Source organism: Pongo pygmaeus, chromosome 7 (assembly GCF_028885625.2).
Source record: "Pongo pygmaeus isolate AG05252 chromosome 7, NHGRI_mPonPyg2-v2.0_pri, whole genome shotgun sequence".
NCBI lineage: Eukaryota > Metazoa > Chordata > Mammalia > Primates > Hominidae > Pongo > Pongo pygmaeus.
Window position 1 is genome coordinate 16,184,048 of NC_072380.2, and position 19,040 is coordinate 16,203,087.

Sequence of the window (19,040 nt, forward strand, 5' to 3'; positions counted from 1 at the left end):
TTAAGAACACTATCCACTACATTGCCACCTTCCAAAACTAGCCTCCTCTCCATTCCCATCGTAGCTCACATCTTCACCACCACACAGCTGGACTATTGCTAGAGATTTTTAATCTGGTCTGAATGTGTTTTATCTATTTCACCTCCTAGTTCCCTCAGTGTTGGCCTTCTTCTTCTTTTTGATAAGAATCCGTTTTGCAATGTCTCTATCAAATTAAGGAAATGCAGTAACCTATTCTGCCCTAGTATGGAAAAAAGAATAAAGACTTAGAGTCTCTTGTAGTCACCTTTTGTTCATAATTTCCATTTAGTCTTTTCAAAATTTTGTTCCATATTGACATAATAACTGCCTCGTTGCATCAATAAATGGACAAAATGCTACCTGTCAGCTCCCTTGCTGATACATGTCAAAAAAAAAAAACTGGGTTAATATTGGGCAAAATATATGATTTACTCTAGTTCAAGAAGCCATAGAATTTACATTATTTTTCATCTTTAATATTTCCAATTACAGTTATAGGAATAATTCATAAATACTATCACAATAATCTGCCATGAAGAATTACCTTTATAAAACACATACACAAAATCTACTATTCAGCTTCCTCCATGATTACTTCTTAAAAAGGAAAAGTAAGATTTCTATATAACCACAAAAAGTACTGATATATAACATTTGATAATCATCAATATCATAGAACAGAATTACACAATTTACTAGAAAAGCAAACCCAGGCGTATCATATCATTTAAAATCCTCAGATGATAACATAGCACTAATAATATCTAAGTTTCCAGAGCTATGCTTCTCTAGTTTTTATTCATTATGAGCATTAATTTTCTACTTTGTTTTCAATCTTATCTCATATTCAGATCATCATAAAAATCTGCCACATCTTCTAGTCTATTGCTGCCTAAACCTGCTTCTTTTTTTTTTTCTAGATTTCATGCTCATTGATTTAGATATGTTTAATCTGGAAGACACTTTAAATATTGTTTAACTAAACATATTCATAGAGGGTCAGAGAGTGAGTTGCTCAAGCTCTTAAAGCTAGTTGGGTAAAATCAGAACTAGAACATTTCATTTCTTTCCTGATCCTATGCTACCATGTTCTAAATTTAATTGACTTCATTTTCCATATCTGTTCTTCCATTATTCCTCAGCTGAATTTTTCCTTTACATAGTGGTTAGATAAACTCACAATTCAGTTTTTTTTCCTTTGGTTAAGTGTTTTTTTTGTTTTTTGTTTTTTGTTTTTTTTTTTTCAGAGATAGGGTCTTGCTACTTTGCCTAGGCTGGTCTTGAACTCCTGGGCTCAAAAGGCCCTCTTGTCTCAGTCTCCCAAAGTGCTGGAATTATATTGTCTCAGACTCCCAAAGTGCTGGGATTACAGGCATGAACCGCCACTTCTAGCCTACAGTCCAGCTGTTACAATCTCAGTAATTAATTGTACAAAACTCCAAATTCAAATATCCTCAGTTGTTTTTTCATTTTCTCTACTATAAAAATCAATATTTCTTTTTTGGTGCTCTTATATCCTAGGAAGCCAATATATCTAAAATTTTTCCAAATAAACAAAATGTTAGCTATTCTCACCACGGAGCCATATTATATTTTATTTCTCTTAAATACCTTTCTCTAGAGTTCATCTTTGCTTCTTTAAATCATGTTATCCCCAACTCTCCACCAAACTCTACTTCACCATTTCCACAATGAAATTTTATGTAGTTCTTTAAGGCTCTAATTATTATAACTACTTGAGAAATGTATTAAAAAATCTTTGTCTCTTTTAACTGTATAATTATTAAGTGATTATTAATATAAAGGAAAAGAGAACACAAAGTAATTACACTAACCCTGCAATCAACACATGTTAAAGGATAAAGCACTCATTAATTTCTAAAATATGCTTCTTAAGTTATAATTTAATTAATATATATTTTATGGCTAGGTGCTATAAGAGATATAAAGAATAGTTTCTAATTGAAGTAACTTGTGTCCACGAAGAGTTAACACGGTTCTCGAAGAGAATATGAGATACTTTTAAACATAACTATCACATTAGTGATTCTGTCTTGTGAGAGAATGCTTAATGTTCTGTATTAAGACAGAAATAAATGTCAGCTGGGTCTTACTGTTGGTAGAACCAGCAAAGGCTTCATGCAAGAGGTGGCATCTTAGATGGACTTTGAATGATAAATAAGATATTTTTGAATACAAATCAAAGAGAAAATACTTCAAATAAAGGAAAAGACCTGAGACGGGATGCACAAAGTACTGGGTACATTAAAATAACAGTCAAATTAGTTGGAATATTTCATATACAAAAAAGACAAGGGAGGGAATGAAGCATTCAAGACTAGTTAAGAGACACACTGAAGAAGACCTTGAGTGCTACAGGCAAAACTGTATGTCTAATGAAGGGGCAACAGAGAGTCTTTATGCTTCCTAAAGCAAGGCTGTATTTTACAAGGGTGCAAAAAAGGATTACAGTCTGGGCAGGAAACAATTGCAACTCTGGCAAAGAAGTGATAAGAATAATTTATATGAGGATATAAAGAAATGACAAGGGAATAGCGAATACAGAACGTTGAGAACTAATGGTGGTCTTGGGAGATATAAAATAATTAAAATCGATAGCTTGGAAACCAGGAAGAATGACTCTGCTATTATAGAGTGTAACTTGCTAAGAAGAAAGTGTTAGTTTCACTTATTCACTCAACACATATATAATTGCTCACCCACTATTTTCCAGGCACTCTAACAGGCATTGGGAATGCAGAGGTAGACAAGAAGGAGAAGACTTAACCTCACAGAGCTCACATTCTACTGGAGAAGATACAAGCTAAACAAGTAAGCAAATGTAGAGATGACATAATTTCATATAGTGGTAAATACTATGAGGAAATTAAAGCAAATCATGGTAGAGAGAGATGGGGGAGTTTGGAATAAGAATGGTGGAAGGTGGAGGAGGTAACTTCAAGTGCAGCCAAGAAGGAGTAGAGATGTAGAGAAGAACATTTCAAGAGAAAGAGAAAATGTCTAGTGTTCATTATGGACAGCACGAAATGAAACAAGCACTTTTTCTTTATTAACTTTTACTTGTTCGTGGCACTTCCTTCTTCCACATTTCCAAGCTAGGCAGAAGGATGACAGAGGGAAGATTTAGAAAATTAGGGTAGAGAAGTAGACAGGTGACAGACCAAGTAGAAGTTTAGATTTTATCCCAAGTCTAATGAGAAGATATTGGAGGATTTAAGCAAGAGAGACAAAAGACACATCTAGTGTAAAGAGAGAAACCACACGCATCCAGTAGTTTGTGTGGGTTTTCTTAAATAGCATTTTTTTTTCTCTATTTAGAATGGACTAAGAGCAGAGCCAGGGATACCAACTGAGAAGTGGATGTAATACACCAGACTGGGATATGGTTGCCTGAATTAGAGTAGTAATAGAGAGTAAGAAGAAGTTTGATTTGACATATTGTATGAAATAAGAATTAGTCGGACTTACAAATGGATTATGTAGAGAATGACAGCAAGGAAGTCAAAGACAGCTTCCAAGATCATGGAGTGAGCAGGTAGTTGGAAAATGACAAAACCAACAAAAAGACTGAAAATGCAACAGATTTGGGGAGGCAGATGGGGGTGGCTATTTAAGAAGCGAGGATTTGGTTTTGAATTTGTAAAGCTTTGGACATTTATTTGAAATCCAAAGTGGAGGTATCTAATTGTTAGAGAAAAATCTGATTAATTCAAATTTTTCTTTATCATCTATTTTACTGTGATAAATACTATATGTGATATGTGTTCTGTATAAGCAAGCTATAAAGTACAATAATGAGAATACCCTTGCAACACCACAATCCAAGAAATTGGTATCTACCTAGATGTTCCCCCATCTCATTCATCTAGTTCCTTTTCATAGATAAACATTACCCTGAATTTTGTGTTTATCATTTTCTTAAATTTTAAAACAACCATTATGTTACATATTTATGTGTCTGTAAGTTTACATAATTTTACTAACTATAAGCATTAGAAGTAAAAATTGTCTATATATAGTTTTCTGGGACTTGTTTTTATTTTTTTTTTCATTGTCTTCCCTTGATTATTAGGCTTCTTAATTTTCTCAGACTAGTGTATTCGAAATGAAATCACATGAAGTTCTTAGTTCTATTTTTCTAGTTGCTGATATAAAATGAGACAAAATATTAAAATCATGAAATAGAGCTTAACAGACATGGAAGCTGGAATGAGAACATCCAATATGAATTTTTTGTGAGTTACAGAGGAAAGGAGAGAAAGAATTGTGAAGAAGCAATAGTCAAAGTGAATGAAGCTGGTTATATTCCCAAACTGATAGACATAAATCCACTAATATAAGAAGTACAACAAATGTTAAATGGATAAATTATCAATACAAAACCACAGATAAGTACACTGCAGATATGAAGACAAAGAGAATGACCAACAGATTGGTGGCAGTCATTTTAAGAGCCATAAGAAAACCTTGAAGCCAGGGGACCAATTTTTTCAGCACACTGATAGAAGGAATCAAAATAACTGTCAACCTAAGAAGTGCGTATATAGTAAAACAATTTCAAAGATCAAGACAAAATAGAGAAAATGAAATCAGAAGGTTTCATTATCAATTTACTTTCACTAAATGAACTTCCAAAAGATAAACTTCAGGCAGAAGGAAAATAATCCCAGAAGAAATGACTGAGGTGCATTTAGAAGGGAGAACAATTGGTAAATTCATGGGCAAATTTACATAAATATTTGTTGTGGGTGAGTGATGACTATCTGAGCCAGTGGTGCAGAGTTAAATAATTTACCAAGATGGTTGTAGATAAAGAAAGGCAGATTTATTAGAAAAAGCAGGAAAATACCTTGCAAGGGGGCAATGAGCAGGCCAGCAGAAGAGAAAATTATTGCCAGGAAACAAAGGTTTGCTGAAGATTTTATAGAATAGTGTTTATAACGTATGCTGAAGAGACCTTGTGCAGTACTGGTAAGCCAAGGTTACAGTGGGTTAACTTGCAGGTATCTGGTGATAAGTTTCATGCAGGAGGGACCTACATGTTCTGGACAAAGAAGAAAGGCAGATTTATAGCTTATCTTCTTTCTCTTTGCTTTCCCTGGTCCTACCAGCCTGACTACTTTTCCCTAATTAGGGCTCCACAATATTGTCTGCATAAAAAAAGAAAAATAATATTGACTAAGTTCTTGATAAAAAAAAATAAAGTAGAATAAACTATACTAAAAATATTAGCAGGAAATTAGGGAAGAGGATCATCAAACCACTTTCAGTTCCTTGTATATTTTAGGATGAATGTTAAGATACTGATCAACTTTAGACTTCAAAATAAATGTTAAGGTCAACAATCAATAAGAAATAGAAATATACTACAAAGTTTCTAAAACCTGTTTGGTAACTTTGGTAGAGAGAAAAATTCAGCAAGAGAAAAATCTTAATCAATCCAAAGGTGGCAATAAAGGAAAGCAAAAGAAACATTAAATAAACTGGAGAAAACCAGAGCACATGATAAGATAGTGGAAATAAATACAATGAAAAGAGATGGTCATATTGTATATTTTTTAAAAAGAAAAGGTAAGTGTTCATTACAAGAGACAAACCTAAAACAAAGGATACCAAAAGGCAAAAGGTTGCAATCAAAATATAGAAAAATACATGCAAATGGTTGAAATCAAAATATAGAAAATCAAAATCAAAATATAGAAAAAATGTATAATGTAAAGCTAAAACTAAAATATCTAAAATGTAAAGCTAAAACTGAGAGCCTACATACATAGTAAGAAAGCATATATATATATATATATAAAATAAATATATATAAGTAAGATTAAATTCACCTTATTTCACTAACAGGCGCTGCAGAAGAAATGGACAAATCCATCATTATTTTGGAGAGTTCAAAAGATTCCTTTAATTAATAATACAGTCAAGTAAGAAATAAAAAAGACTGGAAGTTTTGAAAAAACAATACTAACAAGCTTGGTTTGTGAACATGTGAAGAAACTTGTAATTACAGAAAACTTGTATTCAATACTTATGAGGTAGTTTTTAAAAATGAGAAAATCATTAGACCTTAAGATATATTTTGCTTATCCCTTTCTATTGAAATGACACCAGGTTACTGGTTATCGTACCCTGTCTTGATCTGATTTTAATATTCTTTCCTTTGGGTATCTACAGTAAATGTAAGCTCAAAAACTATATATTTCAAACCATAGGATTTCAAATATCAAATCTCTGCATGTATCAGTATATTTTAATATATATATCATTTTCTGGAGGAATGACAAGACATTTTACCTTGAATTAAAGTGATATTTCTCAAGGTCTGAGAATGTTCCCAATCTTTCAGTCTGAGATCATTAGTGATGTTATTCAGTATTTTCACTTCTCCTTTTATTTCCTGTTCCAAATGCACTTGTTCTTCTTTCATAGCCATAATTTCTGCTGATACATTGTAAACACGATCCTCTAATTTACTGATTTCCTGTAAAACATAAGTGAGCATTCACAGCCTTTGTTACATACATAATTATCATATATGAAAGTTCAAGAAACCCTCGGAGTTCAGGTTTTTAAAAACATATTACAGGAGTTTTATGGAATAAGAATATAGAAATTAGAAAACTGTTTTGAAAGTAGTAATTCTTTAATTGTGAAACATTTCCTCTTGACTGAATGGCTGAATGTTTACAATCACAACACACTTCAAAAATCAATTTAATATATCTAGGATATGTTTCTATTCCTATATATATAGATGTCAAAATGCTAACAATAAAATTCAATAAACATCATAAGGTCTTAATTTATCTGAAGTAAAATGTCTTCATACTGTACTTACAGTGGCAACATATTCAAATTCTGTAAATTTGATAGATTTATACGAGAAATTGTTTTATAGTAATAAGCAAAGTTTAATGTCATAATCCTCAGTGGTGATGAACATTGACAATAGAGTTTCATACTCAATAAAACCTCAAACTCGCATATTAACAGTGCTTTACCTTCAATTTGCATTGCCTCTGTATTTGAGGCATTAGTATTTTGTGTTTTCAAACACATGTATATTTTGTGCATATTTATACATACACATTCATATAATTAGAGTGTGAAAAAGAGAGAGGATCTACCAATATCCTGGACTATGCTTTTATATTTTACTCAATAATATATTAAGGATATTTATCTATTAAAATACTTTAGAGACTGATATTTTCAGTAATTTAGTGGAATTAAATATATTTCTCAAAATTTATTTAGGATTCCTATTCATAGTGTTTTGAGCTGTGCACTTTCCTACAACTTTAAACAATGTTGCCATGAACATCATTTTAAATATATTCATATATTGATGTAAGTACTTCTATAGAACATCTTCCTGGAAGTGGATTTGACCAAAGAAACTAAATATTAAACAGCTCTCCAAATATATGCTACCATTTTTCTTCCTCTTACTGCGTATCAGCGTCCACTTTTTGCCGCTAAATACTGGGTACCATTAATATATTTAAGTTTGCATAGTAAGAGTAGGTACATAGCAAATCATTATTATTTAACTTGTTTTTCAAATTATAGTGAGGTTGAAGTATCCAGTCATTAAATTTCTGACGATTAATATTTATTAATTTTTCTTTTAGATCCTTTGCTTGGTTTTCTCTTTCAGCATTGGGCTTTTTCTTTTTGATGAACCAAATCTTCTCATCTATTCTGGTAATAATTTTTGTCTTTCTGTTCTACTTTTATCCCATTTTCTGTCTTCATTGTATACTTTATTATTGTATTAAGTACTCCTATGTTCTAAAGTTGATAGATACTCATTTCCCATTTGCACATGGAAATAAGCCAGTGGTTTATTTTTCTTTAATATAGATGTAGAAAGAATATCACACTCTCTTGAGTTGGACTGGACTAGACAAGCTTAGGTGAGAGGATCAAGATGGTCAGAGTGTAAGACCTTTGAAAATAAATGAATGTGCATCTAGAATTGCCTCTTCAATGACACTATACTTAAGCAGAGAGACTTATCACCTTTCATTGCTCTAACTGTGCCTTCTCCCAAACAAAACCTTATTCTAGATTAGAATTTTTATATCCTGCACCTCCTCCTTCCCCGACCATTTGACATTTTCTGTACAATACCATCATTACAATAAAGGTGAAATAGTGAGCATGGATGTTTTTAGAGCACACCACCATGATAAATACACTTGACTTAATTTAGGTGGCTAAAAATTGCTGCAAGTATGTCAGGTAGTTCCAGACACGCAGCATAAAGTGTTAAGTGGCTGGACAGTGATTTTGCTTCCTAGAAACCAGGAATCATCCAGCTTTTTCATCATACCTAAAAGCTGAGGCTACTTTTTCTTTTTTTTTTTTTTTTTTTTTTTTTTTTGAGACGGAGTCTCGCACTGTCACCCGGGCTGGAGTGCAATGGCATGATCTCGGCTCACTGCAACCTCCACATCCTGGGTTCAAGTGGTTCTCCCGAGTAGCTGGGATTACAGGTGCACACTACCACACCTGGCTAATTTTTTTTTTTTTTATTTTGTACAGATGGGGTTTCACTATGTTGGCCAGACTGGTCTCGAACTCCTGACCTCGTGGTCCGCCCACCTCGGCCTCCCAAAGTGCTGGGATTACAGGCGTGAGGCTCTGCGCCTGGCCGCTAAGGCTACCTTCTTATTCCCTTCTTTGAAAACTGCATATGGTGTTTACATTTGTCAAATTTCATTGGAAATTATTTTTACTGGGAGGAGGAAAAGTGTATTTAATTTAAAAAAATCCTATACAGCATCCACGCACTCCCTCCACATGCTACCACCAGTGACCCTCCTAGAAACAGGCATTTAATTTTGTAGTCATACAGTCCCTTTCACCTCTGTCGATGGAGATGATAAATGCCACCCCTGTCTCTCATTTGGTGCCAATGTTCTTCCTCCTTCTTTTAAATTAATGTTTGGTGTGTCCTTGATAAGTGTTATGCTGGTGTCACTTATAAGCCATTTCCTCAAATGCCATTTACAAATTCAGGCATTCATTTAATTTATTTATTCCTACATTGAGCTAAAGATTCAAAGATCAATAAAATTATTCAAGCAACGGAGATGAGAGTCCGAATGTTGTTTTTCAGTGTACACAGGAGTACACACACACACACACACACACGTACTGGCACTGACCTAGTTTCTAAGTCTCTGTGAGTGACTACTGTTTTTAAAGATGTATATAGCTTTCAAACTTTCACCATTCCCTTGTATTTCCTTTTCTAATGCTGGAGTTCCCTCCAAAATGTAAGTGTAATCTATCCCAACTCAAACAGCTCACTGATCACCAGATTTTGATTTTTTCCATTAATTATCACTTCAAACAGGTTCAAAATCTCTACCATCTTTCAAATAGTTTCCAATTTGCTTTCAATTCCTCACATGTGGGTTCAAAAGCATTCCATGGCCAGCCAGGCACAGTGGTTCACGCCTGTGATCCCAGCACCTTGGGAGGCCAAGATGGGCGGATCACCTGAGGCCAGGAGTTCAAGACCAGCCTGGCCAACATAGTGCAAACCCTGTCTCTACTAAAAATACAAAAATTAGCCGGGTAGGGTGGCACGTGCCTTTGATCTCAGCTACATGGGAGGCTGAGGCACGAGAATCACTTGAAACTGGGAGGCAGAGGGTGCAGTGAGCCAAGATCTCGCCATTGCACTCCAGCCTGGGCAACAGAGTGAGACTCCATCTCAAAAACAAACAAACAAACAAACAAACAAAAACATTCCACGGTCTCTGCAGGATTTAATGCACTGCCAGAATCAAATGTATCCTTCTTCTTCCATCTCATCCACCTTCCCTCTGTCATTACCTCATCTCAGTGCTCTTCTGACCCTATTTCTACATAAATAGTATTTTTTCTCCATTCTTCTTTCCCCCAACTTAACCAATGTCTATCCTGATAACTAACATTTTAGCTTCCTCTCTTTCTTATATTATTCAAAACTATGGACAGTCTCTTCTTCGTACACTTTCTCTAATCTTTCTATAGCCCAAGGCTTTGATATCCCAATACCTTTGACATGCTTACTTATTAACAATGTAGGAAACACTGATAGATTTTAGACATGACATGGAATAGAAACGAAATATCAACATGTTGGGATGAGGTTCACCAATAGACTCCCCATACACAAACTGTAATACCATTGTCTTCTGACACCTTAAGGTGAGGACCATGTATAAGTTCAAAAGTTCTGAGTGAAACTTACAAATAAAAAAAAATCTAAGCATATCAAATGGGTCTTTTGCAAAATTCACACATACAGAGTGTTCACTTCTCAAGATCTGCTAAGATAATCTAAAAATTATGATTGGTTTAGGCAGTCTAAAAAGACATTTTAACAGTATTTATAAAATATGTAAAGGGAGTCTATATTCAATGGGAAAAATTTCCCCTTTTTCTAAGAGTTTGGAGAAGGCGAATCCGTTTTAAATCCCTTAACATTCATTTAAAATCAGGATAAGTCAGCCATAGAAATTAGGGTAAACAGGATGATGAAACAGGGTTTGCAACTTTTGCTTTCCTGTACTGCCTAAGGAGAAGAGACTTGGATGGGTTCAGTTCCAGCACGTGACCTTGCAGTCCCCAAACTCTTACCTCTTCTTGTTTGAAGGTATTCTCTTGGATTTTGCCATTCAGATTTTCTAGGTTGAGCTGCAAACCAAGCAATGTGGTATTCAAACTCATTAAGGACTTGGAGATTTCATCTATTGCATTCCCGTGTCCCTGGACCGAGGAAAACAAAGTACTTAGCTGGAGAAGAATGTCATTAAATCTTTGATCAGTTGTCATGCTGAAATTTTGGAAATGCTCTGTGTCTATGAGGTTGGCTTCCATGTCTGAAATATGCTGGATTCTCTTCTCCATGTTGCTCATGTGTTCCATAAAGACTTCTTGAAATCTCATTTCCTCTTCACTGTCATTTCCTTTTCCCGCGAGACTTTGAGTTATATCGTTTGCATTAGTTGAACCAACTGAGCAATTCTTCGTTTCCCACTTCAGGAGTTGAGCTGTATATTTAAGTAAAAATAAACCAGTCATGGCCTGATCCTTAAATGCATACACTATCCCATCCCATATCATTCCATTCCGTTCATTTTATTCCATTCCATTCTAACATTTTGAATGCTAGGCTAAATCGAGTATTTATTTTTAATCTACAATGTGTGAACTATGCTATGTATATTGCTGAGAAGCATACATTCTCCCTTTCCTATTTTATGTTAAGATGACTCCAGGATTATATTACGCTTTCTGAATTGCTGCTTGTATGAATCTTCTTGGCCATTGATTTTCGCTTTGCCAATTCAAAAAAATACTATAGATTATGAAAGGCTATGTGTCTACGGAACTGTTGTTAGAATAAAGTGGACTAATGCTTAATACAGTTTCTGAACTAAGCATGTTGAATATGTTAGCAATGACAATGATGATCATGATGATGACAAAAGCAATAAGTGGTAAAATAGTGATGTCATGCATCATATGGATAAATTGTTGGTTTATCTTCTTCATTCTTTCACTTGAGCTGCCAGAAAAGTGTCATTTTCAGTTAACACAGACCTAATTCACAGTTGGTGGAGCAGGAAATTGGGCAAATACATTTTTTCTCTTTATAAAGGTACAATTCTCATAAGACTCCTTTTTAACTATTATAAAATATATACTCACAGCAGAAAATTTAGAAAATATAGATAACATGGAAAAATAATTTACCATGAATCTCACCATCCTAGTTTAAACTCTAGGATTTTGGTGTATGTGTCTCAACCCTTATATTATTATCTTAAAATATGACATTTTTAAACAATCTGGAAACAACTTTTTAATGTAATGCTCTATAAGTACTTTTTCATATTATTAATATTGTTCTACAAAACTAATTTAACAAACTCCGTTGTATTATATGTATGGATCTGCCAGATTTATTTTAAAAAACAGCTGCATTTAGTTTGCCTCTTTTCAGTAATATAGTCAATATTTTGATGAACAATCTTGTGATTAATTATTTCCCAAATTAAAAAAAATTCTATTCTAAAATAGTATTTTAGGAACATACTGAGCTGCTGATAGATATCCCCCAATGGCATATGTTCTCTAAACAAGCTAATTATCATTCTGAAACAATCTAAAGCAATACGTTTTATAGTTTCAAAAAAATAAAAGGCTTAAACAGTAACTTTTTATGCAAAAATAGGCCAGGTGCGTTGGCTCATGACTGTAATCCCAGCACTTTGGGAGGCCGAGGCAGGTGAATCACGAGGTCAGGAGATCAAGACCATCCTGGCCAACATGATGAAACCCTGTCTCTACTAAAAATACAAAAATTACCCGGGCGTGGTGTCGGGCACCTGCAGGCCCATCTACTCAGGAGCCTGAGGCAGGAGAATCGCTTGAACCTGGGAGGCAGAGGTTGCAGTGAGCTGAGATCACGCCATTGCACTTTAGCCTGGGCAACAGAGCGAGATTCCGTCTCAAAAAAAAAAAAACATGAATAATTACAGACAATGAGGAAAATGTTAAACACAATCTTATCACTATTCAGTGACAGCTGAGGTTTTCTGTTTTCCTATATCTCTCTATATGTATCTATTTATACCTTTTATCTACATGTATGTTAGTCATATTCATATTAGATTGGATGTATAAGATTTTCCACATTTGACAATTATGGAACAATAAAAGGAATAATTTCATATTGCTCAAAAATATAAGCAGCTCCACCTGAGTCTATCAATTTTCTAATAAAAGTGATATGGTGATAGTACCATTTTTACAGATTTTTGTGAATTAAACAACACACGAAAAACATTTAGTTCTACTCCTAACTCAAGGATTTTGTTCAATAAATAACAGCTTGGTGTTTACATAGGATCAATTTCCCTGATTCTAGAATCTTCCTACACTCCTCCATTACCAACTAGGCTACTCTGAACAAGTTACTTATCCCTCTCCTTGCTTTGGTTTTCTCAATTTGTAAAAGTAACAATTACCTCAACAGTGGTGGTGAGCACAAATTAAATAGGCATATCTATTCCTCTAAAGTGCCTTGTACATGAGAGATATTATCTCAGTTATAGAGTCCACCGTATTTACTACCTTTACTTAAAGAGGCTGTGTGTGGATCACTTGAGGTCAGGAGTTCGAGATCAGCCTGGCGAACATGGTGAAACCCTGTCTCTACTAAAAATACAAAAATTAGCCAGGCGTGGTGGTGGGTGCCTGCAGTCCCAGCTACTCAGGAGGCTGAGGCAGGAGAATTGCTTGAGCCCAGGAGGCGGAGGTTGCAGTGCGCCGAGATTGTGCCACTGCACTGCACTCCAGCCCAGCTGACAGAGCAAGACTCTGTCTCAAAAAAAAAAAAAAAAAAAAAAGAAGCTATTTGATGAGCATTACTACTGTAGCTATTATTACATTAAGAGTGTCATCCTAAATATGTAGTTAAATTCTAATTTCAAAAAATATATGATACCATATTTTTCCTTGTTTTATTAATTTAATATTAGCTTATTTGAAATAAGAAAATATGACAATATTTTGATGTGATCTACAATAGAGTTTGTAGTGAGTATGTTACTCTATACGTCTTAACGTATCAATAACTTGGAAATAAAAGTATATTTCTTAACTGTATCTCATCACATTTATTAAATTCATTGTGGGGACCAAGTTTTGGGTTGACAGCCTCATCCATGCATTCATTAATTCTATGATTTAATTCTTATATACTATGTGGAAAGTATTGCTTGAGTTACTCTGGGAATAAAAGAACAATTGGGAATGGAATTTGACTGTAACAATCAGAAGCCCATATAAACAACTTTATCAAAATTACTTCAAAATTTTCCTCTAACATTGTCCTTTTTTGATTATTATTTCTTTTGAAGTAGCAGTTAAGAATTTAGATTCTAGAATAGAACTGCCTGGGTTAGCAATTCTGGCTCTGCCCTTTATAAACTATGGCATTGGACAAGTTACTTAATCTGTCATTGCCTCTATTTCACCATCTGTATTAATGGGGTACTAATAGTCAGTGTCCAAATAATTAAATGAACTATATGTAAAATACTTAGACCACTTCCTGGTATGTAATAAGCATTTAATAAGTTTCAGGTTTTTGCTATTATTAATATTTGGATTCAAGATATGTGATTCAAGTACCTATATGCCCAATATTGATTAACTATGGGGAAGTAGCATTGTGTGATAAAAATCTTTTTCTGGAGTTGGACGTTCCCATGAACACAGTCATCTCTCTGCTTTATTTTACTATGCACGTTGCGCTGATTGCTCAACTGTATAGTTTTACTTTCACTGGAAATAAGATTTATTTTGTATCAGTAAAGCTAATATTTTTCACAATATGGAAAGAGAAGCCCCAATGTGACTAAGGTCACGTGACCAACTACTTTTAATTTGACGACAACTTAAACATGAGTTGACAGTAAATGCTACATTTTGTTAATAGATCTAAAAACACAAATTGCCTGTTTCATCGAACCCTGAGTGAAAACTAATTTTTCTATAAAATGTTAACTTTTTATCATATATCTAGGTAAAGAATGCCGGGGTTTATATTTTCAAAAGTTCACTTATTTTTATTGGAGAGATGGCATTTTGTGACTTTTCTGTTTCACACATGAAAGGAGACAGAATTTTATGGTCTGTGCAACAACCTATGGACAGATTTCATTCTACAGATCATACCTACTCTTTCATATTGGAATTATCTTTTCCTACCCCAAATGGATATTGTTTTCAGCTAAAGAATTTTTAGTATTTCAGTAACAATTTATATATATATACATAAATTCTTGATTTTTATCTTATTGTTCTGACACAGTATTATGTTGTTACACTCTGATAGCGTTTCAGCAGCTTCTTTAAGAAAAGGTGGTAAATGGAATAAACCTTATAATTAAGAAAACACACCTCAATATATAATTCACTTCATAGAGTTTTATATATAATATTCTATTTCACCCATCAATTCATATTTGCCAAACTTCTACCATTTTAGGGATATATTCTGTCTACATTTGTAATTTTTTATGCCAAGTAGAGATATGTATTGCTTTTTAGTTTCTTTTTGAAAAATATACTGATCTACAACTTAAGTTGTAAGTGGATTGTCAATTGTTTATTATTAATACATAATAAATATAGTGAGGCCTTTTCCAAATTCTGGTGAATCTGATACTGATGTGAACTTATAAAATTTGAACATTCTTAGTGTCTAGTCAATTTTAGTAGGTACCTACTGTAGTTTTAGTAAACAAACTACTTCAAATCAATCATTGTAAACTCCAGAACAAATGTGTTGACTTGGTAGTATTTTCTAATAGCTCAGGGACTTTGAACTTGGTTAGAACCGTGAATTATTTTCCGGCTCTTGTCTGCAATCTGCATGAGCCTATCAGAAGCTGCGGTCCCTGGTGTTGGCTCTGCAGGCAGTGATTTGCATAAAAGTGAAATCTACTCAAATTCTAATTGGCTTATAGTTAATAATCCCAACAATGAAGCATCATTTAGTTATGCATTTCAAATTACTGATAAGCAAAGACATAAACAAACATACAGATAACCTTGATTTATGAGGAAATTGATTGTTTAATGCCAAACATGTCAGGTCCTTTTACTCAGACAACAATAGTTTGGTTGGTTGGTTGGTTGTTATGGTTGGATTTTTGTTTTAGTTTATTTTTAATAGCCAAAAAGAAGTTGTTACCTCTGGAAAATATTTTCCTGTGGTGACTTTTTTGATTTTTCTTTTTTTTTGAGAAGCAGTCTCGCTCTGTCCCCCAGGCTGGAGTGCAGTGGTGCGATCTTGGCTCACTGCAAGTTCCACCCCCTGGGTTCATGCCATTCTCCTGCCTCAGCCTCCCTAGTAGCTGGGACTACAGGCGCCCGCCACCACAGCCAGCTAATTTTTTTGTATTTTTAGTAGAGACGGGGTTTCACCTTGTTAGCCAGGATGGCCTCGATCTCCTGACCTCGTGATCTGCCCACCTTAGCCTCCCAAAGTGCTGGGATTACAGGTGTGAGCCACTGCACCCAGCCGACTTTTTTGTTTTTTATTGGCCAACCACATTGTTTTATAAAGACTTAATTAAGCTGGGAGACAAAAGACCAGAGTAACTAGAGTTCAGAAGTCTTGGATGGGAACTCCAGCTACAATACTGAGCTGTCTGAATTTTCTTATGTGGATAATGAGAATAATTACAGTGTCTGTACAGAGGTTAATTGTAAGGGTGTATTATTGTTTTTATTATATCTATCTTAGTGGAATTTTTGCTCTGTCTTGGAATACTTCCTTAGACTGCCCTGTAGCAGAGGAAGTTTGGCCTGGTCTTTAGGAACTTTTTTGTTGCTGTTGTTAAACTGCTTAGTATGCACATAAAAATGTATCTTATTCCCAGCCTATCTCTTATTAGAGCATATGGGCAGACATTTTATCAGTCATATAGAGAAGAGGAGAGCTATAAGGCATATAAATTCAAATGCCAATCGAAATACATCAAATCCATCCAAAATGCTACGAGGGGAATAATATTTACATACGTGCTTAAGGTGTACACAAGCTATCTACCCTTGCAGAAACAGTCAAATCTATCTCCGGTTCAAGTCAGACTCTCCAAGGAAATATATACCTCAAGAACATCATTTTGAGCCCAAGTATCACGTTGTATATTTTTTCTTTGAGAAGATACTATCAGGTTATTTTCAGAGATATTTTAAATAATATCCCTATGAAAAATGTGGTCATATAAACTGGATTTTACTAAGTTGTAGGCCATTATTCTTCAAAGTCTCCTCTCTTTAAAAACTGACAAATATTTTTTCTGCTCTCAGTACTAAGAATAGAAGAGCTTCTCCTGGACACCAGGCTTGTTTTTTTATATTATAGCCATTGTTAATGTAAATGATCATGTTATTTCTTCACATTGGCAAAATGAATACTTTTGAAATTTGTCACCCACATTAGAAGGAGAGGACTCTAGAGGATAATATATTTTTGAAAGAGTTTAGTCCTGTTCATTTTACTTTTACAAATCTGTATTTTTATCTTGCACTTCTTTTTTCCATTCTATTTTGTTTTTTCTAATTTAAAAACTATTTTTTTCTACTTAACTTTGCGGAATCTGTTTTTTAACTTAACGAATTTGAAGGACACTTTGTAATACAGTATCTTCTTTATGAATGTACCATACACAAACGACTGAATGCTTCTTTTTTGCTTTGGCAATGAACAATTCACGGGACGAGTTACTAAATTTCAAAACTCGGGGTTACGTTACCTGCCACTATTCCAATGAGAGGGATGAGAACTGCAAACACAAGGAGGTAAAGGGCAATCAGTGCAGCTCTGAAGGACTTCAGTTTCTCTTGAAGGGAAGGGCTGTTTTTAGGATCTAATAAAACAAAAAAGCCCAGCCTACTGTTAGAAAGTGTTATCTTCTTCCATAATTAAAATTGTTTTAATCTCCAGTTATATTGTTACTACCAAGCCTATTGGAATAAAAAAGAAGAAAAAAGGTTCCACATTTTTGCAGTAGAAAGCAAAGGGACAGTCACAGGAAAAGCCAATCCAGGTATCATTATAGACACTTGATTGACTTATCCACTCACTAAACATCCACAAGAAAGTTACCATGCTCTACGAGTTGTGCTTGTCTGATTTTTTGGAATCAGCTGGTAAATTTTAATATCAACACTTACATATGCAAACAAATTTTATTCAGTGTTCATATGGGAATATATTCTGGGTGAGAATAAAATTTTCTAAAGTAACTATGCAATTTTTTAAATATTTTAAAATCAGATAGGGCAAATATTTATTTTCAATGACTACGATGTTAAAATAATTTTCTTGTCCAATTCCTTCTCAGTAGTTTTGTATCTGGATACCTCTTATGATTTGAATACAGTGTAAACAATATTTAAGAAAAATGAAATAAACAAAGTGATTCACATTTTTACTAATCTTTAGAATGGATCAATGAAGCCCACTCTCTCTATATTTCAGAACATATTAATAACAGTAACCTTTTATTCATATGCATTTATATGGCACTGTGATTTATATAATGGGATATTAATTGCAGTAGAGACAAATCAATATGGGGGGAAAGAGTAGATGAAGAAGTCATTTCTCTGATTAGGTGAATACAATGGTCATTAAAAATTTATTTTCTATGGTCATTGCTTTCATTGATCAATTAAAAAAAGTAAATGTTGCTTTCAGGTTGCAAATTGTTAAATTAAAAACAAAGTTTTTAAATTAAATTAAAACTAATTTAATTTAAGGTATTGAAAAGAAAAGAAGAGAAAGTTTTTAAAAAGCAAAGAAAAGAAAAGAGCTGGATGCAGTGGCTCACACCTGTAATCCCAGCACTTTGGAAGGCCAAGGCGGGAGGAAGGCTTGAGCCTAGGAGTTTGAGACCAGCCTGGGCAACATGGAGAAACACCATCTCTACAAAAAATACAAAAATTAGCCAGTCATGGTAGCATGCCCCTGTAATCCAAGATACTTAGGAGGCTGAGGTAGGAGAATTGCTTGAGCCCAAGAGGTTGAGGCTGTAATGGGCTATGATCGCACCACTGCACTCCAGCCTAGGTGAAAAAGTGAGACCCTGTCTCAAAAAGAAAAAAAAAAAAGGGAAAAGAGAGAAAAGGAAAGGAAAGAAAAGATGGAAGGAAAAAAGAAAAAGAACCCATAATAGAAGCAAGTTGAGATATAGTCCACCTGCCAGGCTGATTAAGCCTGAAAAGTAGGAGTCATCTTCTTCATCTCTAATTTATCATCGCAAATGTAAATTCCACCTTTTAAATAGTTCTCAAACATTTTGATTGCTTTTTCTCTGCTCCCAATGTCTCTCTCCTCCTTCTTCAAACTCTCATCATTTCTGTATGTAACAGCACTCACTATTATCTTTTCTTATATGTGTCTT

The 19,040-nt window shown here is 34.2% G+C and overlaps 1 protein-coding gene across 4 annotated transcripts in view; it reads right to left on the reverse strand.

Moving 5' to 3' along the window:
- The window catches only part of MSR1 (macrophage scavenger receptor 1), an 86,500-nt gene that overhangs the window by 51,409 nt on the left and 16,051 nt on the right, over window positions 1-19,040 (reverse strand). For 3 of the 4 annotated variants that reach the window (XM_054499458.2, XM_054499459.2, XM_054499461.2), the window contains 3 exons: window positions 17,388-17,501; window positions 10,687-11,099; window positions 6,340-6,526 (listed from right to left, as the gene is read on the reverse strand). In XM_054499458.2, the coding sequence (XP_054355433.1) occupies window positions 6,340-6,526; window positions 10,687-11,099; window positions 17,388-17,501 (714 nt within the window). The remainder of the gene's footprint in view (window positions 1-6,339; window positions 6,527-10,686; window positions 11,100-17,387; window positions 17,502-19,040) is intronic. The other variant, XM_054499460.2, reaches the window with a different exon arrangement.